This window comes from Cygnus atratus, chromosome 1 (assembly GCF_013377495.2).
Source record: "Cygnus atratus isolate AKBS03 ecotype Queensland, Australia chromosome 1, CAtr_DNAZoo_HiC_assembly, whole genome shotgun sequence".
Taxonomy (NCBI): domain Eukaryota; kingdom Metazoa; phylum Chordata; class Aves; order Anseriformes; family Anatidae; genus Cygnus; species Cygnus atratus.
The window spans coordinates 3979203-4003347 of record NC_066362.1 but is presented as its reverse complement, the minus strand read 5'-3'; the positions used below and the strand labels follow the sequence as shown (position 1 = coordinate 4003347).

Genomic DNA, 24145 nt, shown 5'->3' with positions numbered 1-24145 from the left:
TAAAAAACAAACAACAGAGACCAAATATTTTGAGAATGAAACTCTTCAGAAAGGCCCACTGCCTGGGCAAAACGCTCAATCAGTTTAATTTTTTTTTGTTTAATTTTTTTTTTTCTTACTGAAAATGTGGGTGGTTTTCAAATACAGGAAAGAAAACACGATGGCTTGTGGTGATATTTTCCACCAGAAAGATGCAGCTTTAAGGGCTTTTGGTTTCCAAATACCTACACCCACAGGAGTGGCCTCGTCTGTTGTAAAAGGCAATGCCTGATTAGTTGTGCAAGTCAAATTAAATGACAATAATAACATACAGCAGTTGATGTGTGTTTCAGTGGAAGCTCTGTGTCATCTGGGTAATTAATATGGTAGCTACCTCCCAGACTACGGCGCTGCCATTTTTAAATATGCAAAACGCTTTTGTGAAAAAGGGAAAAATCTGTTCTCCCCATCCCTGGTGGACAAGACAAGAAGTGGGCTTAAATCTCAGCACGGATGGTTTAGTTTACACGTGAAGGAAATGCTCTTTGACATTAAAGGAGAGCTCCTGCGAGGGGCAGGTGTGGAGATCTGGAGGGACGAGGTGGGTGAATGCCCCATAGAAAGGGCTTATGTGGATTTTTTCTTGGGGCAGGGGATAGAAGATGTCCTACTGAGGACTTTTTCCTGCTCTGAGACCTTGTCATTGCAGAGCCAAATGTTTTACTAGGACATGATGCTAGTCTTTTTGGGGGGCTTGATGTCCCAGCGCACTGTGCTGTGTGTGACATCCAAAAGCTAACCCTGAGCCTCCATGGTTGCAGACCTGCAGAATCTCCTAGAAGAAGAGCAATCCTTGTATAAGGTACTGCTGGGTCCCCTGACAGGATCTGGTACGTGTGTGTTGGGAATGTCAAAGGGGTCAGGGAATGGGAGAGAGACCACGGGGCTTCATCGCAGTTGGGGATATGCCACCACAAAGCTTGTGCTCATCCAGTCTACATGCAGGCAGATATGACGGTCCTTCACTCATCATGCTACTGTCCAAACTGTAGCAACAGCATCAGCAACCAGTGGATCTGCAAAATTAAACTTGGGGTGGGATTACGTGGGATTTTAATTATCTGCAGCTTGCCTTCACTTAGGTGAAAGAACTTCTGCATGCTAGCAGTATCAAACCCCCCAGTATAATGCTTTCCTGTGCAGACAGGAAGGATGGGTATGTAAGTTAATGGCATGTGAGCAATTAAAATGCAAGATCATCTGCCTCACAAAATGCCTTTTCCTCTCCCGCTGGTAACAGGGATGTGTATTATACTCAGCTCAGATTGCTCCAGCGAATAGAAGAGAAATGATCTTTGAAAGCAACTCATTTACCTCAATTTCCAAAAAGCAACCTTTCTGTTTGCCTTGCTCTACCTTCCCTTTCTTTATTTTAGTGGGTAGCTTGCATTTTAGGAATTACCATCAAGGGCAAAACAATCACATCTTCCCTTTTCACAGCAGTATTCAAAGAACCATCCCAGCCTTTCAAAGTGAGCACTTACGGCTCCTAAATTTTCTAAGAACTTCATTTGTATGATCTCAAAGAAAACATCTCTTTTGCAGCTCTGGCAAGTGGCATGTTCTGCATGTTTGATGGTGCACTGACATTTAGGAACCAGCATTTGAGATACTTCACCAAGGTTTTGGGACTCAGAGATGGTACCTATGTATTAGAGCTCTATTTAGCTCTGTAGGTCTGTATGCTAGACCTTCCTGTCTTCTATGGGTGCTTCTTGCCCATGGTCAGGGGAGTGAAGGACATCCATCAGTCTGTGACACATCTGTAATAATATTTGGTTGACCATTACCGACAGAGACTTCCACTAGTCTCACAGCTGGCGTATTCCTGCAGGATAGAGGGGATTCTCGATGATCTTCTCCAAAACCCTTTCATGCCCACATTTCTGGGGTTTCCTTTCCTTCTTTTTGCTCCTCTCCCAGGATCCCAGGCCAGTGTCCCTCCTCCGGAACCACCTGCCAGCAATCCCCAACACCACACCTTCCAGTACAGGAGGAGGCCGTAGGAATGGAGCTGAGAAGGTCCGTAAAGGGATGTCCTGGTCAAAACCCATCTCTGATACCCTCAAGCCCCAAAAAGGCTGCACCAAATGGGGACCACCCATCCTTTTTTTCGGCTAAAAACCTGGTCCAAGGTTGGGCCTGCCTGGAAGAGCTGCATCTCAAAGACCAATGACCGAGAATGCAAGACGGTGGGACAAACTGACGAGGAGCATGAGCACCTCTTTTGCTGCCATGGTTCATGTGCATATTCATCTGGATAGGATGCTCACCTCAATACTCACCTCGATGCTCACCTTGCAGCCTGCTCCAAGCCCCCGGGGATGGGGTCCTTTGGGGGCAAGCCCGGGGGGAGGCAGGGGGAGCCGGGTGGCACCGACGAGGAGGAGGAGGAGGAGGAGGAGGAGGAGGAGGAGGAGGAGGAGGAGGAAGGAGAGGAGGAAGAGGCAGCGAGGGCAGCCCCGGGGTGGCGGGGGCGGCCAGGGCTGCTCTCAGCCGAGCCGAGCCGAGCCGGATCGGGCTCAGCCACGCCGAGTCCAGCCGGGCGGAGTCCAGCCAAACCGTGCCAAGCCGAGCCGGGGCGAGCTGCGCTCAAGCCGTGCCAAGCCGAGCCAAAGCAGGCTGCGCCGAGCCGTGCCAAGCTAAACCAGGCTGCGCGGAGCCAAGCGGAGCTTCCCCGAGCCGAGCCGAGCCGTGCCGTGCGGGCAGCAGGTATCCCCGGGCCGGGCATCCATCCATCTCCGGGCGCGGGCAGTGCGCGGTGCTTGCGCGGTGTTTGCGCGCTGGATGCAGGCAGCAGGGAGGAAAAAAAAAAAAAAAAGCTGGCGAGCAGCGGGCCCGGAGGAGGCTGCCCAGGCACCGGCAAAAAGAAAGTTTGGGGCGCTGTTGGTGCTGTTGGTACCCGGGGTGCTGCTCAGGATGCTCCGCGTCAGCAATCAGTTTTGGTTCTGGTGCAGGATTTAGAGCCTGACAACTTGAAATCTAGCCAGAGGTTTTTTTATTTATTTTTTTTTTCTTTCTTTCTTTCTCTTTCTTTCTTTCTTTCTTTCTTTCTTTCTTTCTTTCTATTTCTTAAATAACAGTTTATATTACTTTCAGGTCCTACACCTGATGTCTGTTGCAAGTGTTTGTGGTTTCATAATCACATTTTCCTCCCTTTAAAAAGTGTTGTTTTCTCCCTTGTGACTTCATGCAATACAAAGAAGAGGGGAAAATCGGAAAAACAATGAAAACTGATTATAACCAGAGTGTTATTCAACACACACACACAGTAAACAAAGAGGGAAAAAAAAAAAAAAGAGAGGGAAAATAATTTCCTCTGCTAGCGTCTTTGATGTATTTTAGGTGTTTCTTGGCTGCAGCAGTATGTAGTAAGACAGCTACGAAGAAGTTGAGTTTTACTGTGGATGATGTATCTCACTTGCTGGGTAAATCTTTTTTGGATCGAAATTGCAATATTCAACAAACTAGCACTGCGATAAGTTTGAAAGCAGATTTGAGCGGTAAAGAGAAAGGAGCGGTGTCCGTCCCTCCTCCGCTGCGTAGTGTTGTGAGCTGCATTTCCTTCTGAAGGAGGGGACTCGAAAACCCAGCCCGGCTGCTCGGTCTCGAGACTCAGGTTATGTTCCCTCCATGCACATTGAATGCTAATGAAGTTAAACTCTTGGGTGTAATCGGATCCTTTTTAATGAGCCCTTATCGCTGTATTGCAACTAACTTCTCAGCAGTACTTTTCTCCAGTCTCCAGTACTGTGATACTTTGCCAGGGCAGAAAGCTTTTTACGGGCCCTTTTTTTAATTTCCACCAATGAAATGGCAGTGGCAAAGAAAAGGACATGAGCAGCTGAAAGCCACTCAATTGAGTCATGCTAATAGCAGATTATTTAGTAAGGTTACTAGGGCAGGAAGAGATAAAGTTTCACTGAACTCGCTATTTAAAAAAAAAATGGTGGGGGGAGGGAGAAGCAGAACTGTTTGAAGCAAATAGGTCAATGTTCTGACTCTCGTATTTTTGAACAGACAAATCCTTGAGATCTTGGACCTGTCCTTCGATATTTCTTCTTTGTTTGTTTGTTTCTGATTGGGGAAAAAAAAAAAAAAAAGGACCCCACATCCCAGCTGAGGCCACACAGCATTTGGGGGTTTCTGGGGAACGCATGCAAGGAGCCCAGTGGAGGGACCAGCAAGGAGCAGCTGCTCCAAGGAGGTTCCTGTCCCACCTGGTTGTGGTGGAGCAGGGCTGCATGGAGCTGGAGGCATCAGAGGGGCTCCTTGGACAGTCGCTTGCCTGAAGCTCAGCGACCCACTGAGCTGTGCACCTGACATCAGTTGAATCTGGAACCCAGTGGGGGCTCTGGGTACCTGCTTCTGTTTCTTTGTCGGTATTTAGGCTGATCATGAGACTTTGACGTCCACCAGCCCTCACTTTCCCCAAGCTCCCCGAGCCGTGCTGCACCTCTTAGTTTCCTTCCATGACTTTCTGGCCGGCCCCTAGGACACAGGATGAATGAAGCACATCATGCTTCAGAGGTTTCAGAGTTTGAAGACTCCCCACTTTAAGCCGGTGGCACAGCTGCACTGGCATAGGTGATGCAAAGCTTAGCTGGGCTTTCTCCCCGCTTCTACATATCCTTTGGGATTTTTTCCAAAGCCCCGTCGAGGCTTTAGATCTCTGTCCTGAACCTCCACCCTGCATCTCAGCACTCCCCCTCTGCTCAGGCTGTTTTTGTAATCACCCTGCTGCACTGGGCAAAACTTTTTTTTTTTTTTTTTTTTTTTCACAGCAAGGAGAGCTATGAACAGAGGGTTGTTCCACAGCCTGGGTGGAGCTAACACTTTTTTTTTTTTTTTTTCTGCCTCAAGGGTGCTTCCTTTCAAAGAAAGTCACTCAGTCGGCTCTCAGAGCTTCTCACGGATGCACTGTGCGCCTCAGCATCACGTCAGAGGTGGAGGGCCTCAAAAGAAAAGCTTAGAGGGAGAGACAAGGAAGAAGGGATGGAGGAAAGGAGAGCCCCAGCAGCTTAGTTTCCCAGCATGACAAGTTCTTGCTTTTCCTCCTTTGAAACTTTTCCAGGTTAGTCCCTCTGTTATCCTCTCACTTCGCTTGTTCCGAAGGAAGTGATACGGTGAATGTAACTTTTGGTGGCAACTTTTTGGTTCCTTCTCTTACTGCCTGGGTTTAATTGCAAAGAATAGGCAGCTCTGTAGCAGCCTAGGAAGGAGGAGAAACATTAACTATCTTCCAGGGCTTTGTCAGAAGGGCTGCTCTAAAAGCTGCTCTTGGCTTTTTGCATATATGTTTATGGATCTAAGTTTAAAAACCTGGCTGCAAATTCTGCTGTTGCTTCCCATTGCTGAGACCAGGATTTGAGTAAGTGGAGTGTTGTTGTTTGCCTAAGCTTTGAAAAAGGGATTCTTGAAATAGAAAAGGAAGAGAAAGTCAATACAGCGGTATGAACACCCAAAACCTGTGTGCATGAAAGTGTTTATAGGACTAGCCAGGACTTTGATCCTGTTGTCACAGGTATGTGCATCTTACAAATGCATGAACAGTTCCTTTGCAGGGTTACTCACGTGCCACCTGCCAACCCTCACACAGAAATGTTCACGGGATCATATTCTTGCTGCACACCAGAAGGCAGTCTGTGAGATCCTACAAGCTCATCTGGAGTTTCTGTTCTGCCGCATTGTTTTCTGTCTGTACTTGCATCCTAACCAGAGCATCTGACTCCTGCTTGTAGGCCTGGCTAGAAGGAGAGCACTGACAACTGCAGAATGCTTCCCGTATCATTGCTTGTTTGTGTTCATTTTGTGATTTATTAGGCCTGCTGGAAGTTTTTAATTTGTCGTCACCTACCAGATCACATCCAGCAGAAGAGAGAGCATTTATTAACTATGATGTGTGAAGAACAAACCCAGACTGATTTTTAAATTATGCACAGGTGTCTTAGGAACAGATAATTCCTCTGGTTTGTATGGTACCTTACAGCAACACCACTACTTTGAGGCAGCTTGCTGGGGCAGAGTTGTGCCATCCCATTTGGGGATATTTTTAGTTCCACCTATGTGCAAAAATACTTTCCTGTGTTTGGTCTTTTGGGGTAGAAATGCTGAATGGAAGAAGTATGTGGTGGTATAGGATGTATTCAGGATGAGATGAAAGGAAAATAGTGCAGCTTTCACAGAGCTGTACCTTGTCTCTCTCACCCCGTCAGCATGGTGCCGTGTGGTACAGATGTAGGGTTCAGTTATCTCTAAAATGAATTTATTGATATTCATCTGAGCCGTAAAGAGCCCTGAGATTTACAGATGATAAACTCTATGTAACTTTTTCATGGGTTTTGCGAATGGTCATTGCCTTATTGACCTATTTTGGGATGCTTCTCAGTAGTTAGCTGCCTCAATTTTTATATCTTTAAATTTGTTTGGCTTTCATTCAAAAGATGCTCTTCCCCTTTTTGCTATCATTGTCAAGTACAAATGCCCTGCTTATCTCCAATAGATACAACAATGTAGTCAGAGCATATGCATAGGAAATACCAACCGTAAAAGACAAAAATTTTCAATCGATAAATGACAGAGAACTGGGACATGGTTAATCTTGTGGCCATCTGAGCATAGTACTCAGTCTGATTCTGTTCCTCCTGTGACTCCTGTTTTGCCTGCATCAGGGAAATGCAGGGGGTCCTAATGCTGCACCCAGTTTAGGGCATCCTCACTCTGCCAGTTTTACAGGGATAGAAGGGCTGCTGCATACAGCTCATCATGTCAGCGCTTCATGCTGCATCCTCTGCAATGCATTTCCTGCATGACCAAGTGTTTTAACCTACAAGCGTTTGACTCACACCATCGCTAAGCTGTTGAGGACCTGAGCTGTGTGTCAGTCTGGACCTGGATATAAAACAGCAATAAAACTTTCATGTTTTGCACAAAGATTACAGAGAAAGTAGCTCTGAACTGCCTGGGAGGTTATGTAAGCAAAGAGGAGCCTCAGCCACCAGAACAGTGTGAAAAACCTCAGCATATCTACAAAACCAGGCCGTGAACTTCACCGAGCAGCGTTACTGGGGCTGTGTGTAGACATCAGATGAAACAGGACAGAAAAGTTCATTCTGCCCCATTCTGCCCAAGGCCAGGGAACTTTTACCCTTCCATCAGGAGATGACTCCACTTCTCCAGGAGCTCTTCTGCTATCTATTTCTAGAGAAACCGTATCTTTCACTGCATAATTTTTTGATTTGTATCTCATCAGGAATGCCTGATGAATACCCGAGATTAGAAAAAGAAAAAAGCCCTGCATGTTATCCATATTAGTTATGAACTAGAAAACAGAAGGCATAATTGTGTCAGATTTTTCATGAGAAATATGTATTTTAGCAAATTATTGCTATGTTGAAATAATCTCCAAGCATAAACAAGGCAGCTACAGTGATGAAAAAATTCAGACAGTTTTCATTCAGGGTTGCCAGACAATAAACAGTTAAAGGAAAGAATGTGATGTGACATCAAAAAGAGGTGCCTATAGGAGATGGTTGAAAGTCTTCCACAGTGTGTAAAGGCATTCAAAGACAGCAATAACAACACTTCTGTACTTAGCACATCATAATTGTCAGTAAACATGACAGTAGAAGGACTCCGTAATTACTAGAGCCCTGATCAGGAGACGAGGATGAAATAGTGCAGTAGGAAAGCATTAGAAAAGATCGTCGTAATAAGTTTAAAATATACGTAGGAGCAAAGGTACATTATAGCAGCGGTAGCAAAACCATTATACGTATGGAAGTAGAAATCATGAGTGAAGTCGGTGGAAGGAAAAAGGAAGCTTCAGGGTTACAGCCTTGGTTGGTTTTAATGGACAAGAGAAACAAATAGTAATAATAAAAATGTTTTCCTTTCCAAAGTACAGAAATTATTTTTTTTGTTTTGTTTTTTTTAGTGGAAATATTTTGGTCCAGAAAAAAAACATTGATTCTGAGTGCTGTTATTGTGTGACACAGGAATTTAGTTAGGGATGGTGTGCACTCCTCTGTTCAGCTGGTCTCCTGGATGCACTGTGACCTCTGTTATGTGGTGCAGAAAGATGCTGGCCCTGTCCCAGCACCCCTGGAAATAGTGCTCATGGGAGATGTGATCCTCTGGATGAACCTGCCTGGCAGAAAGAAGGAGGATATGAGGGAACCATATCTATAGTTTCAGCCATGAGGCTGGCTGAATCAAAATATTTGACTTCGCACATCAGTTTCCTAGAGCAAAAGCTAACTTTTCTTCAGAAAATACTTCTTTTTTTTTTAGTTGAAAAAGTGGTTCTGTATCAAAAAATTTGACAGAATTTTCTATGACAACAAAAACCACTGCCTCACCACCAGCTGTCCATGGAGAGTTTTATTATTTAAAAGAAAAAGGGTTGAAAAGGTCATTTGAGGTGCTGGGGGTAGCATGGGAAAAGATGTGAGCCTGCCTGCAGAAGTAGATCACTGAGTGGAGGAGATAGGGTAAACCTCAGACCCAACACAACAGCGATCTGGGACAGGAAAATCCCTGTATAGACAGACTAAGAAGAAGGAGATGGTTATGAGATGGGTAGAGGATAGATAGGTATATGGTGAGCGGTGACTATGGGGCTGGAGGTGGCTAATAGGTTTCTCCCTGCTGCCAAAAGGTGACGGTTTAAGCTGGAGAATCATGTATTTAGGTCTAGCATGCAGTAGGGAAGTACTGTTCAGTTTCCTCTGCTCTTTCCTTGGCTTCATTAGCATCGTTCCCTGGCATGAGGATTGATGCCTACACACCTTACCGGAATGGCTAAGACTAAAGCACTCTTGTTCCTTGCTCCTTGTAAAAAAAGAAAGATATTTTAGTCCATCCTAGGCACATTTTCTGGAGGTAACTGCGTCCTCTTAGGTGATATACAAGACAAAAGACATTTTTGCCTGTTACTTCTTCACAGAAAGGAGGTCTTGTAGCCCCACTACTACAGCAAAGCCATTCAGACTCCGCAGCAATGCAAGCATTCCTTTTCCTCAAGCTCCCAATTTGTAGAGAACATGGAGCCATTGTTTATTTTCAGGGTGGTCCCTAGAGATAAACCTGAATTTAGTAAACTCATATGTTCATCTCATATCGTCCAAAGCAAATCCCAGTCCCAAAATAAAACACCGATCTCTTAACATGTCTGCAGCAATACTGCTCCTTGCTGGCATATTGTTGGTGTTGAGCAAAGGATTGGGACCTGCTACCCACCCTTTCCTGCTGAGCCACTAGATTAGGGCAAATGTGTCCAGTTCTTTATCACATGTCTGGATTTACTGACAATGCTAATAAAATAGGAGGCTTGAGCACTGTGCCGCAGTCAGTGAGAACATGTATGTGTTAGCATGGTCCCTGGTTGTGGTCTGCTTGAGCAGCACTCTGGCAGGTCTGCTTTAAGTCACAGCGTACAATAGGAACTATTCCCTATAGGCAGGATGGACAAGGATCTTCCAAGGAAGGAAAATATACCCAAGGAATAGATGTGCTTTTACTCTCAGGACCAGAGGAAGCATCTTGGTCCACTCAGTGTAGGACATATTTGCCCATGCACTGCTAATCCCAATGATATTTGCTTTACTTCACGTGCTCAAACTGCCCAGTTTGGGTTCAGTGGGACCTTAATGACCTCGAATGGCCAAGCTTATGGTACATGTGCCAGTCAGGACAGAAAAGAGATATGCCCTTGCTCTCAGGAAGGGCTGTGGCCAGAAAGGGATAATGAATCTGATGAACTGCCCTTGCGTGGCAAGTTTTGGACCTCAGCAAGGAAGGTAAAAAATGTCTCTTCCTGGTCACCAGATGTTGTAGTCTAAAGCATGGCCCTAAAAAGTCATCTATGAGGATAGGGCTGTGGATGGAATACTCTGTCTGCTTGTGTGAGGCATTTGAAAGATCCAATAACACAGTAGAGCAGAAAACTTTTAATCCAAACTGTAGCTCTAAGTCAAACACAAACATTTTTCTGTCGTCACATCTAGATATCTCATTCCAGAGCAGACACCCACCCAGGCCAGGAAGTGCAATTCCTCCCCTACGTGTCACTGTACCAGATGTTTTCTGGAAACAAACAAAGACAAAATAAGCACATCCCATTCCAGTGAGCATAAGTGCTGTTGCACCACTACAAATGCACACATTAGCTGAGAGCATGGATTTGAGGCAGTTCATCTCAGGGGTGCATGGATCAAGAGCGATATATTTTCAAAGCAGACTGGCTGTAGAGCTTTTGTTAACTAGCTGTTTTGTGGAGTTATTCTGGTGTTTTGTGGGAGAAGAACCCCTCTTAAAAATGTACCTGTAGCTTTGGACTGACAGTAAGGTGTTTTTATTGGTTTGGTAGATGTATACTTTGTCTGTGTTGTCAATTAATGCAGCAGCTCAATACTTCAGAACAAATTCTGTCCTCAGCACCAAACAGACAGCAGCAGTAGCCTCACTGTGTGCTGAATGTGTGAGTGTGAGAGGACAAATTTAGCCTGTAATCTAAATAAACTGCCCATGTATGTGGCTTTAATACTATTTTTAAGAGAGAGAGCGAGAGAGAGATGCTAGTGGCAGTAGGATTATTTGCAAATACACAAGTGTAAGTAACTTTCTGAAGCCTGCAGACTTGTTGCAGCTTTGCTTTAGCACAAGTGAAGCAGTAATACAGCTTGGTCTTTTAGTGACCCCATGACTTTGTGAAGTAGCAGACAATCTTCAGGGATACCCAAGGACACCACAGCCAGAGACAGGATGGCTGTCACAATAATGAGGAGGCCAAGCTTTAAAGTCACCTAGTGCCAAGATTCCCTGGGAACCTCACTCCAGACTTCTGTGAGCATTTTGGGAGCAGAAACCTAACTTCAATATTGTTTCAAAAGTAAAATTAATGTTTAATTTTTCACTTGCATTCAAGCCTTTTCTTTTCAGGAGGTTTTTGATGTGGTCATTTGAATTTGCTGTGAAGTTTCTGTATGTTGGTGAGCATATAACACAAGTCAGGAATAGTTGCAGTGGGAGAAGAATCCATCTAAGTGAAAGCGGAGGCATTTTGGACTTGATATGTTGAGAACAGATAGAACAGCTGAGGCTTACAGACATTTGTTCTGTTTTGTGAATGGGATTTAGGCAAGGTTGTACCCTACTTATCCATGGAAACCAGAGAGACAAATGCTGATGTGGGAGTCACCATTATTTCTCTTGAAGCATTGTACACCTACTAAGAGCTGAATTTAGCCAGGTTTTCCCCTCCCACTGTTGCTTTCTGCAACAGAGCAGTGACAGTTGCTATTTATGTTCTGATTTATAACATGGGTAAAACAGTAAAGAACATGCATCCCCCAGCTTCCGTTTTCAGCTCTTCTGTCCCCTCCTTCCCTTCCTACAAGGGGAGGGTGTTTGTCAAGGCAACCGTAGCCATTGTTACTAAAACTTTTGAGTAAATTATTTCCAATATACAAAGTATCTGAAAAACAACCCTCTTTCTCCCTGTCCCCCCTCCAAAGCAAGGTGATTCTCTGTAATGTATTTTCTAGCAAGACTTGAAAGGATGGTGCATGTACCAAATCTCATCATTAGAAAACTGAGTTATACAGTTTAGCTCAGTTTTTCCAGTTTCTAGTTTCTAGCAGTGTCCTTTTCATTATTTATAGACAAGATTCAAAACCCATAGAAAGTTAAACAAAGATTTCAGTGAGTTTTGTTTCAGAGTCTACTGCACTTAGGTGAAGCTGTAGACCAGCATCATGTCCTCGGTTTGTTCATCTCTATTTGGAAAATGCGTGTTAATTCATTTGGGTCTGCATGCAGACAAACTAAGATGATCTAAGATGATCTCTGATTTTGTTTAATTGCTGACTGGTGAGACACAGCTGGGAGCCACATGCTCATGTCTCCAAAGCCACAGACAAACATCTCCACCTGAACTAACTGCCTGGTCTCTGCTGTGGGGAGAAGGGCATTCAAGGTGGGCAGGCATTTTGCCCATATTAGACAGCCACATTGGGAAGAGAGGAATTGAAAACCCAGGAGTCCTCTTTCTTTCTGTGTGGCGTAATGACCACATGGACACCAGGGTTCTTTTAGGATCAGTAACTGCTGCTACTTTATTGATGACATAACTTCAGGTGTCTTTTACTGAGGGCCTAACTTTATCTCATATTGAGGACATACCTTCATTATCCTTGTTGCATCCCCATATTGAGGACAGGCTCCCTTCTTATACCATTCACCCCACAGCAGTACTTTTCCACTAATTATTCATTGGTCAACAACTTTGCCCGGGCAACAGTAAACACCCAGCAACTTCCATGCCTTAACGGCTGGAGAACAAGCAACCTGAGACAGCAAGGCATCTCCTGAGTCACCCTTCTTTGTTCCCTCTAAACTCTCTACATTCCTGATGGTCTCAGCGTTAAGAGTCCGATATTATCACCAACCATGGGGCTTGTCGACCCCCATGGCCACAATCCCACATTTCTGCTGTTCCTGAAGGGAACCTGGGATGACTAGTCCGTAAGCAGATTCATACGGAGTAGACAGTAGTGTGACGTTAAGTGTCAGGAATCCCAGACATACAGAATCATACAATGGCCTGGGTTGGAAAGAACTCACAAGGATCATTGAGTCCAATTGGCTCCACACAGGACCACCCCAAAACCACACCCTATGTCTGAGAGCATTGTCCAAATGCTTCTTGAATGCCGGCAGGCTCTGTGCCGTGACCACATCCCTGGGGAGCCTGTCCCAGTGCCCGATCACCTCTGGGTGCAGAACCTTTCCCTAACCCCTAGCCTGACCCTCCCCTGTCCCAGCTCCATGGGACATGGAGCTCTGGTATGACTGCAGAAGAGGGAATAACGTGTCTTATGAGTTTCATCATGAAGGTGTCTGGAGTCCAGAGCCATTTGGAGTAGGAAAGGCATACAGGTTGGTCCTGCTGTTGTATTGAGAAGAGAGGGCATAAGTGTGGCATCTACAGAAAGAGCCCTGAGACTGATGGAAATTAAAACTCATAGGGGTTGATTTTGGTGAAACCTTTGTGGCAAAGATTGACAGAGCAAAGAATGAAGGCAGAAAGTGCAGGTCTGCCAGGTTCTGTCATGCAAAAGGTATTCTGCTTTTAAGGCATTTAGCAGAGTAAACTTGAAATATGTGGAAAAATCTGAATTATTTGAAATATCCACGGTGGTGTTCATTTTAAAGTGTGAGCTGGGCCAGGTGTTCACGGGAGTAAAGCCCAAGTTGTTGGTGTGCCTAAAATGTAGAGATCTGGCAACCAGGCAGCTTCTTGCAATTCCTGTCCACTGAACCTGAGAGGACATGTCCAGTGCTGGAGAGAAGCAGGAAGAAAACACTAATTTGCTTTAAAATAATAGAGCAATCTGTAGAGAAAACGGGGACAATCCTAGATCAAAATTAATTTTCTAAAATGTTTCTGAAGTCCTTTGTGTCACACACAAGTAAGGTGTGGTTGTTTAACATGGATTCCAGTTACAACTTGAGGCTCCTCTGTGACAAATCTGGCCACGTTTTTGAGGAATATGTGATAACACTGAGCACATAAGCTTCGTTCCTGACAGATGGCTAGACAGATACATCAAGGATGATGTAGACATAGTCTGCCAGGAGGCAGAGGGATGAGCAAAATGCTCTTTTCCAGCCCAATATTTCCATGATTCTAGGTCCAAATACCTTTAGCAGATTTCCAGATTAAATAAATACATGAAATACCTCTACCGCTGAACAAGGTTGAACACAGGCGTGAAACTCTGCCTGCAAAAGGAAGGATGTTAATATGTTCCATTATGGTCTTGCCCTTTCCTCTGGACTTTATTTTATTTTATTTTATTTTATTTTATTTTATTTTAAGGGAAAAAAGTGAAAAAAAGAAGTGCAGACTGGCAGGAAGGTCAGAACATTACTAACAATTCTGGTACATGATGGTGAAGTATTTCAGGAAAATGCCACTTGTGTCATTTAAAAACACACACACAAATAATACACAGCAAGAGGTCTGTTAACTAGTATCAAAATCTTACAAGAAATACAGGAACTGCTGGGCTAACGAACAAGAGAACAAAGGAAAGGCGATAGTGACATAGAAAAGGAGATAGCTACATCTCGTTCAATATATTTTTATTTCCCTCATTACACTGGATAGCTCTTTGAAAGTGTTTTGTGTGCAGTGTTTGAAAAGCTAGGCACTGTCCTTTCAAGTTTGGCCTGTGTTTGTTAGAAGACAGATAAAGCCGGAAAGAAAATTCAGTATTAAAAATTATAAATAAATAAAATGGGGATAGTTATTTTTTAAATGTTTCTTTGGTGTTTGTGTGGCTTAAATGTTGCAGAAATGAAGCAATGCAGGAAATTAAACTAGCCAGAGCTATCTAGGAAAATAAGAAAGTAAAACCAGTAAGTTGCTTTTAATAATCTGGGCCCAAAAGCAAAAACAAACAAACAAACAAAAAGAAAAACCACACACAAAGAAAAGATATACAAAGGAGAGTCAACTGAACAATTGTGCTTCTTTCAGATAGGACAGGTAAGGGTGCAAGTTTGCTTTGTTTCAGGAGCATATATGACAAACATCTACTAAAGGTGGAGTTAAAAGGGTTCAGACCTAGCTTCAGTGATGGAAAGCTATTGCCAATAGAGGTTTGGCTTTCTCTTTTTGGTGGGTCTGCTCTGCTCCTCTTTCTAGTTCACAGAAATAACAAGGGCTTTAGCTTCTAAAATCTTGGCTCTCCAGAGAGAGAGAAATTCACTGTCTCCTGGAAAACAAAAGGTGTATCTGAAAGAGACTGTCCTTTTGATGGGAGAATTTGGCTCTTTTACATGAGAAAATTAAGAAGTGCTGAGGAGCGTTGCTCCGGACCCTCTTTACATTTTTAGCTTGCCTCTCAGAGCGGATGGTTTTGGCTCAGCCAAGCAGAAAGAGTGGGGTCCCCACCCAGCTGTATTTCACTGTTCTTTCAGGCTATTACAGCTGTTAGGCATGAATGCACCTGCTCCCAGATCAAGCCCTAAGGTCTGTGCCCTCTACACTAGACATCAGAAGTAGGACTTGTCTGATGTTGGGCTTCTTTGGGGTAGATGTAATCATACTGGCTAGCAGGGAAATGGTGATTACAGGATGGGATTGGCCTAACTTATTTTAGATGTCTTCTTCAGGAGGGCATGAAGCATGCCCTACAAGTACTTATATCTCTTTAATGGGTAATCATAGAATGAGATGGGAGCTGGGGTGATGAGCTTTTCAGTTGTCTGCATATATTCATGTGGATCCACTCTTCACCAGCAGAGAGGCCACAGTTTCCCAGTCTCTATATCCCTACCAACACACAGTTGCTGCATGCCTTCCCACACCGTCATTTCTGCTTCGTGCAGTCCCCCATGTCTGCACAGCTGCAGGATCAGTCAGATCAAGGAACTGATCCAGCTGCAAACTCACTGGTCAAGTAAAGAAAAGAAGGGCTTTTAGAGAAACCTGTTCCCTGGTCCCATGCGCTACACCGACAGCTGACACAGTGCTGGAGGAGGTTTGGGAACCTGCCCTCTGAGATGGGGTGGAAGGCTTAACAGTATCTTGGGACACAGCCTGCATTTAGGTGTGCTTAAAGCAATTGTCGAGTAGTAACGTAAGGATAACAAAGCACAAACTTCCTGTTTTTAAGACCCACCCATACAAGTATCTGCCTCAAGTGTTGTAGATCCCATTCTAGAGTCCATGCAGTGACCACTGGCACTACCAGCATCCTGTTTTCTGTGGGATGAAATACCAACCTTCACACAACTGTAAATCTGTTCACCTGCTTAAACTCTGCCTTAGCTAAATTACTTGTAAGGAAATATATCTAAGGCTCCTGTCTTGTCTTGTGCACAATGAATGCAACACGAAGAAACCACGTGAATTCAGTGGAGTCCAAACAGCTTTGTTTTAAGGCTATGTATAGGAGACCATGGCCAGTTAGCAATACACTCAGCTTGCCCTAAACATAGCATCACAAGATGGTTCGCAGACATTTAAAGGGAAATCCCCCATTCACATGCCTGCTGTGGGGACCCCAGAAAAGTCTGGAAGCCTGATTTTCACGTGCCAGAAGAAATGCTTTGCCTGGCTCTGCCAGCCATGGGGAAGCGTTCGCATGGTGATCATCACCTGTGTGTTGAAATCAAGTCATTCCAAGAAGTTTTGGGAGGCTCCTTAGTTGGACGGAGGCTGGTACTGTACCAATCCCGTCAGGGATGGCAGTTGGTCCTGCCTTTTCTCATCCACTCCCTCCACTGACTTTGTGAGCCTGGCTGCAAATGGGGTAGCTGACTTTGGAGAGCAGGGAAATTTAACAGCTACTTACATTTCCCTCCCTTTCTTCTTCCTCCCCTGATCCAAAACCATTGTAAAAGGAAAGTGTGAGAAATACTAAGTGTAACCCGGAGGGAGTCTGAACTTCCTCCTTTGCAAACAGGCTGTTTTGATTTCCACTGAAATAACAGATGGTACAGTCACACAAAATGAAAGTCACTCAAGGGAGTTATATGCCTGTTCCTACTGCATGGGGTATAGAAGCACAGAATAACAGAATATCCTGAGTTGGAAGGGACCCACAACTGAGTCCAACTCCTGGCTCCACACAGGACCACCCAAAACCAAACCCTATGTCTGAGAGCATTGTCCAAATGCTTCTTGAACTCTGTCAGGCTCGGTGCTGTGCCCAAAGCCCTGGGGTGCCTGTCCCAGTGCCTGACCACCTCTGGGTGCAGAGCCTTTCCCTAACCCGCAGCCTGACCCTCCCCTGTCCCAGTTCCATGCCATTCCCTCGGGTCTGTATGTACAGCCAGTGTTGCCCCATCCCAGGTGTAGAATCTGGCACTTGCTTTTGTTAAAATTCATGTGGCTGGCGATTGCCAAGCTTTCTAATTTGTCAGGATCTCTCTGCAAGGCCTCCCTGTCCTCAGGGGTGTCAACAGCTCCTCCCAATTTAGTGTCATTTGCAAACTTACTTAGTGTACATTCTAGTCCTACACACAAGTCATAGAATCATAGAATTATTAAGGTTGGAAGAGACCTCCAAGATCATCTGGTCCAACCATCATCCTACTACCAATGTCACCCACTAAACCATGTCCCTAAGCCCCAGCTCATTTATGAAAGTTTTGAAAAGAACAATGGTTATAGGATATCCAGAGTCAGGGGCATAGGCAGGGACCATATCCATCAATGATGGCATCCAGTATCACTGATGCGGAGCTTCCTTGAAACCTGAAAGAAGACCTTGACGTGTGTTGAGTTATGCTGATGTGCAGGTCTCCACCATCCATACAAACTGATCTTTGCAGGGTCAGGATATTCTTTTTTGGTTGGCAAATGTCTGTTGGGAGGTGGAGACAAGTTCATAGCCTTCAGCTGTAACTCCTGGCTCCTTTGCCTCTTGGTGATGCTGATTCTTGGATAATGAATTCATTTTGCATGCACAGCTTTGCCTCAAAAAAAAAATAAAAAAAAAAAAATGGAAAGAGCTGAAATTATTCCCTCTGACTTCTAGAAAATGAGAGTTTGATGACATTAGCAAAACAGCATCTCAAATCCAAAAATATTTCCGCTCCCCTCTCAGTTGGCTCTCATTCAGTAAATTGCCATCTTTCCTGCATCATGCGTGCATCCATTTTCATTCAGCAAAGCACAGAAACATCAATCCCACTAAAGACAGCTGTCTTCAGTGCAGTTCTGCTGACTTGGAGCAGCAGCTCAGTTCTTCCTCTCTCCTTAACCACAATTGATTAAGGATAATAAGGAGTTTATTACTTCTTAATATCATCTGAGAAGGGTTTCCATATGTTGCATTATTCTCCAGAGTGGGCAAAACTCCCTTGTGCCGATGATGCAAGGTGCAGCATTGATGAACCCCAAGTAAGCTTCATTGGGTAGTTTATTGGAAGAGAGGTTTCAGGTGGCCCTTTATAAAAAGATGTATTTCATTCTTAATTTTCAGATACCTTATAGTATCTTTTCCACTGGGAAATTAAGCAGACACTCTCCATATCCATTGCAGCTGCTTCTAGTGTTAAATTAAACTGCTGCTATTACAGTGAGCCATTGCTGGAGCTGAGTGTGTTGTTCCTTAATTGTTTATGGCTGTGGATTTGAGCCAAGTAGCAGTTCTGCAGTGGCAAACGCTGGAGAGATGACCTGGAAAACAGATGTTTGGGCCAAAGCCAAGGTGGTTTCAGGAGAGACAGTGAGAGAGAAGCAGGAAGCCAGTTATCTGTCTGATTTATTGGACAGGGTGAAGAAATTCACTACAGGGCAGAGTGCTCACACAAAGCTGGTACAACACAAAACGCTGATTCTGGCCAGTTTTTGCAAGGTTTATGTGGGCAGCTATTGGTTTTCTAGTGCTAGCACTAGGTGAGCCAAACCTACATGCTTTCATGGTGGCTGCAGAACATTTCATGTGATAGAATGGTGTATATGAGGTCCCAGCACAAGTCTTTCAGATCTGATACAATGCAATGGATTTTTTGAAAGCTATACTGGCTTTGGGAACCTGATAATAGTTGGGGCAGTGACATTGGTATTTCACAGGACGAGGTGTTTTCACAATTTTATCTGTGTTGCAACTACATTGACTTCATGGAAATATGATGAATGCCAGGCTCAAACTCTGCTTCCAGAGACATTTTGATTTGCTTTTCCTTTTGTCTTTAGACTAAATAGGCTTCTCATATTTTGAAAAAAAGGAAATGTCTAAATAATTGCAGAAGGGGAATAAAATTATATATATAATATATGTGATATATATTATATATGGTGTTATATATTATTAGATACCTAAATAGTAATATACTTTTAATTCCTGTTAAAGAGATTTTTCCCCACCTAATTTGATCAGATTTCTCTGCTTCTGTCAGTACAGACAAAAATTTGAGCCTTTGTGCCATGGACCACTCATAATCCATTCACTGTATTACTGTGCAATGCCACAAATGCCCTGTCTCACAAAGCTGCCCGTACTTGAATATCTAAATACAAGTGGTTTTCCAGAGCAAGTTCTTCAGAAACTTGGCTAATGTCTGTCTGCAATCCCCTTCAAAGAGATGCTGCCCTCACCCTGAGAAGAATGTGACTATACAAATCTCCAACATCCAGCCTCAGATGGAGCTTTGCTTTACCCAATAGTTTTCTTCTCTTTTCAAGTACATTACCAAAGAGGGTATATGAGTCCCTGCTATTTTCCTGCAAACTCAGTCCAGTTTTTAGTTAATTTAACTCAGGAGCTCAAATGGGAAGTAGAGTCTTCCTATGTTGCTCATTGCATGGATTGGCCTTATGTAAGGCAACAAATTTAGGGAATCTCCTGAAAAACATTCCCTACTGAAATCTCTGTCCGAATATACTTGCAGTTTGCTGCACAGGCCACCTGTTTGCAAAAGTCTCAGAAAGCGTGGCAGTGTGAGCACTTGTGAACATTCAAGCCAGAATAGCTGGCGGTTCAGTCCCAGTGCTAACTGTAGCCATTTCTCTTCATTTTATAAAACAGGAAGAAGAAGAAGGTCTCACAGTATCCAAGAGACAAGTGGAACAACCACCTGCTGAGACCTGGCCATGTGCTAACAAAGTTTTTCTGACTTTTACTCTCACACTAGACTTTTGCACAGGGGGCTGATGGAAACTCATCACTCCACACTGCTGGGTAAGAGGGGAGAAGCTTAAGTGAGGGATTATGTCTTGGTTTCTCCACTTTTCCTCTCTCTTTGATGGTCCTGTCTCCTGTTTCTTTGAACAGAGAGGCCAAGTTTTAAAGTCAGACCGGCCAGGGGAGCTCGTACCCTCATTCTTTCAGCTGAGAAAATCCTTTCCATGTTGCCCGCAACTGTGATGACCAGAGAAGCCCCTCTAGCCAAAGACTGAGCTTCTGTATCAGGAAATACCATTTACAGGTAAGAAAATGTCATTCCCAGTAATGAACGTGGATCATCTGACATGTAAAGCTGTCTTTAGGATAGAGCATTTCATGTGTAAAAGGGAGAAAAGGATTGTGCTGCATCCCACCCCACACGTCATTCAACTTTTTGCTTTTGTAGTTGAACAATTTATTTGATTGTTAACAGCTGGTGGTAGGACTCATGTCATTTAACTATGGTGGTGCAAGACACAGACATCTAAAGATGACTTCAAAGTGCCTCTTGCTCCCTGTTGACTAGAAGGGGAGCCAAGAATAACAAGCTCAGGAATTTACACAAAAGTTGTTTGGTAAATGCCAGTCCTTGGGTCCAGATGGCACAAAGATGGGCACCAACTACAGCAGTTAATAGTTGTTGGCTTCACTAAATCTTCTCACTAGGAGCTCTGAAAGAGCCTGCAGAGAAGACCAACCCAAAGGCTTTGTTGTGTTTCCTGGCATCTTGCTTTTATGTGTTTCTGTTTTCAGCTGCTTAAAATTATCCTGAGATCCATTTTTTTTTTTGCTCCACCCCCTACACAGTGTGGTTCATACGAGCTGAATTTTCTCTTTATAGCTTCACTGATGAATATGGGTCAGCACCCAGTCAGTTGGATGCCTGAGATCATTTCCATGCTGTATATAAATAGTGTGCAGTTATTTCACGGTTTCGTGTTCAGCGTGCAGGCTTCCAACAGCCTTGTATTCCCGAAACCCTTTCTATTCTCATAGCATTCAGCTTCGTGAATGCGTGACTCAACATCAATTACAGCAGAGGTTGTCCCAGCCAAGAAAGTCCTGATTTGGCTTTTATGTATTGTTGTTCTCATTTCTGACAGCTGGTGTCGAGTCACTAGTCCTCAGAGCTGCTACTGCGGGTCTTTCCAGCCTTGCAATGAGTTCAGCTACATGGTTAAGCTGACATCTACATTACATTACCTTGTGCACATTAAGCAGTGCTTGGTCAGTCCATCATCTCGCTAGACAGTGGAGGAAGTCAGAGTCTCCAGTTGGATGGATAACTAACGGCTGGCATACCCCTGTCCAGTGGAGATAAGACGCTGGTTAAAACCAAGGGAATTTTTAGACTCTTCCCAAATATCGCCTGTCTTTTGTTTGACACAGGACTTGTCATGTCTCCCTTTCTGCGTATTGGTTTATCCAACTATGACAGTGGCCCTTACCTGCCATCCCAGGGGGAGGTGATTAATCCTTACTGTGCTGTGATGGTTAAAGAAGCCGTGGAGTCAGGTAAGTGGGGAGGTGTTAAACGTGCATGTGAACTTTTATAGAAACGTGTGCGCTTTACTTTGCAATTGCTGGTGTGTAGGAAACACATGGTAAATCTTTATAAGAGTTTGTGAAGTGCTTTTTGAGTCTAAACACAATGCAAGTTTGGGTTCAGAACTGCCTGCAAAAAGTCTGATTTGAAGATGAAGCCTAACAAAGTCTCTGTCTTCAGTGTGAGGTTATTATCAACTGAATTACAGGTCCGAGCATATGACACAGCTGACAAGCAGGGATATATTCAGTTTCACTTTTATATGAGCAGTTGCTGTTTTGTCAGCTGGGGTTCTAGACAGATAAAGTCTGTGTGTCCTAGAAATATCCTGGGAGGGCTGTCCTTGTTTATCACATTTTTTGAGGAACAGACAGGTCCAGTAACTTCCAGCCTAAACAAACAAACAAACAAACAAACAAAAAGTAAAAATAGATAGATAAATAAGAGCTTTCAAACATCCCCAGGCTTTGCAGAGGGAGTTAATTTCCCCACATAATTGCTGTACTGTGTGATATGCTTGGAGGTGAAACCTTCTGCTAAGCTGTTTTTTTTTTGTTGTTGTTGTTTGTTTTTTTCTGTGTCTGGATATATGGATTGTTGTACACTTTTCCTAGTTGAACAGGAATGATGAATCCTCATTGGGAAAACATTTTGTATATGTCTTATGCACAAAAACAGTCTCAGTGAGAGGATGAAAAGTTTTTCAATTCTGCTTTTCAACAGTCATTGAGATCAAGACCTTCAATGTTAGAGAATTTCTCATATTGGCTGTTATTTATCTTAAATCTTGGATAAATTCCTAACACGACTGTTGTGATACTTTTAAAGATTAAATTGACTCAGAAATCCCTTTTTATGCCTTGACCCTCCCTCACCACCATCACCCCGACTCAAACCTCCAGGGAATGTCAAAGTAATTTAAAAGAATAAATTTTAGAATTTTAAAATAATTTGGTATTTCATTGTTTTTTGGTGGTGGTAGTAGTGTTTTTGTTGTTGTTTTATTTTGTTTTTAAAGAGTCAACGTTTATCACATTGAACTTTGGCTTTGTTTAAATTACACTTTCAATGATTCTGAAAGATGTGGTGATTGGTAAATTCAGAAGGAAAGAAAATGTTGCATGACAAGATATCACTAACATTTCACTTTTCACTGAAAATGTGACATTTCACCTCTTTGCTGTGCTTGGTTGTTTGCTTTAATGAGACCTTTGAAAGAGCCATAACTCAAACTGAAGCCTCTGTCAGTTCAAAAGTTAATAAAATCAATTTCGGCAGAACAAACCTATATTTATTCATCTTACACAAAGCTGAAAGTGTTTTCTGGCACCTAACAAACAAAAATGTACTAACTAGTGGCTATAATTTCTGTGGTTTGGAGAACCTTTAATAATAATAATAATAATAATAATAATAAATAATAATAATACTCTACCACTGAGAAATGAAAAATGTGTTTGGAAAAACTTTTTTTTCTTTTTCCATTAGTGAGGGTCGAATACAGAAAACAAAATGACATGCCTCTGTTAGGTGGGGTGTAATTGCAGTTTTCTGACAGTTGCTCAGAGCATATTGAAACAGCCAGAGGGATTCTTCTCTTGAGAATTTGGTCTCTGGTCCTCGTCATGTCCATGATAGCAGCAGAATCCTCACAAGACTGATTCATCTTAGAGTCTTGGGGAATCACCCTTGGAAGCTGTTGCTCTTAGACACCCTCTGTCACTACTAAATTGTGTCCATGTCTAACCTCACCTGAAGGTGATTAAGCCAAGATGGTGGGATCCATCTCCCCTATTTCCAGCCTTCCGCAAGGATATTAATATCTGAGCAAGTGGGCCACCCTTGCATTACAGCCCAGGGGAGCAACCAGATATAGTGAATTCATCTCATCTTAAGGAAGACACCTAGAATGGATCTGGTGAATCACACCCTAGAAAAGCCCAGTGCTCTCCGCTGACTCTGCGGGTAGTTTAGACAGTCTGCTCATGCCTGATATTCAGTGAGATGAGCCTAGTGTTATATGCAAGAAATGGTCTCAACATGACCATCCACAAGGGTTGTGCTCAAACAGGCTCAGAGAAGACAAAAGGCAATGAGGATCACAGGACGAACGTTAGTTGAGGATATCTGAAATAGCTGCATTTTGGTTTGTGATTTTTTTGTTCACTATTTACTCTCCAATTCCCAGATTTCACAGAGCACTTGTGGCCCAGTAGTGATGAAATTCAAAACATTTTTATTGTGATGCCTCGTTACGCAAATTTTGGCTGAATTGGCATGTCCAGGAAGCAGAAATGTGTCTGCTGCAAAGGCTTTAAGAGATACAAACAACCCTGACTGCCAGACTTGTGCTCTGTCTAATACATGCCAAGTATTTCTTCAGATCAAATGATTGCTATACAATAGTAAGAGCTGAATCCATGATGGATCCAATCCCAATTTCCTGCATTTTTTTTTCTGGAACTATTTTGGTAGATGTGTCTACTCTGGCTTTTGCAAAGTCCTTCTATGGACTGGATATACTCTGCGTGGCACTAGGAAAGTAAGGGTATTGGTATTTGTTTGTTTGTTTGTTTGCAAAGGGATAAGTGATAGATGATGGGTATGTTAGGTTCCCAACAAAAGGAGTTTGATTCATTTTGTGTTTATGCCATAAGTTGCCTCATGTGCACCAGCCGTTATAATTAAGTCACGGGGGCAGAAGACACAAGGTCTGGGAGTAATGCCCATCATCTGTGGACACAAGGATGTCACAAAAAAGGGCACCCTAAAGAATTTCAGGAGCCCAAGAAGGATCTTAGACTGCCTGTTTTACCTGTTTTATTTTTTTGCTGCCTACTTATGTCATAAAAAAGATCTTGGCAATTTGCGA

General features: G+C 43.4%; 1 protein-coding gene across 3 annotated transcripts in view; it reads left to right on the top strand.

Moving 5' to 3' along the window:
* Positions 1–2469: 2469 nt before the first annotated feature.
* PRKCQ (protein kinase C theta) overlaps positions 2470–24145 on the top strand; it is a 59456-nt gene continuing 37780 nt past the window's right edge. Inside the window, exons 1-4 of one of the 3 annotated variants that reach the window (XM_050708896.1) lie at positions 2470–2751; positions 19590–19742; positions 19836–19989; positions 21117–21242. In XM_050708896.1, the coding sequence (XP_050564853.1) occupies positions 21125–21242 (118 nt within the window). In that variant the 5' untranslated portion in view covers positions 2470–2751; positions 19590–19742; positions 19836–19989; positions 21117–21124. Of the gene's footprint in view, positions 2752–4922; positions 5114–19589; positions 19743–19835; positions 19990–21116; positions 21243–24145 lie in introns of those variants that run through there. The other 2 variants (XM_035549348.2, XM_050708897.1) reach the window with 2 other exon arrangements.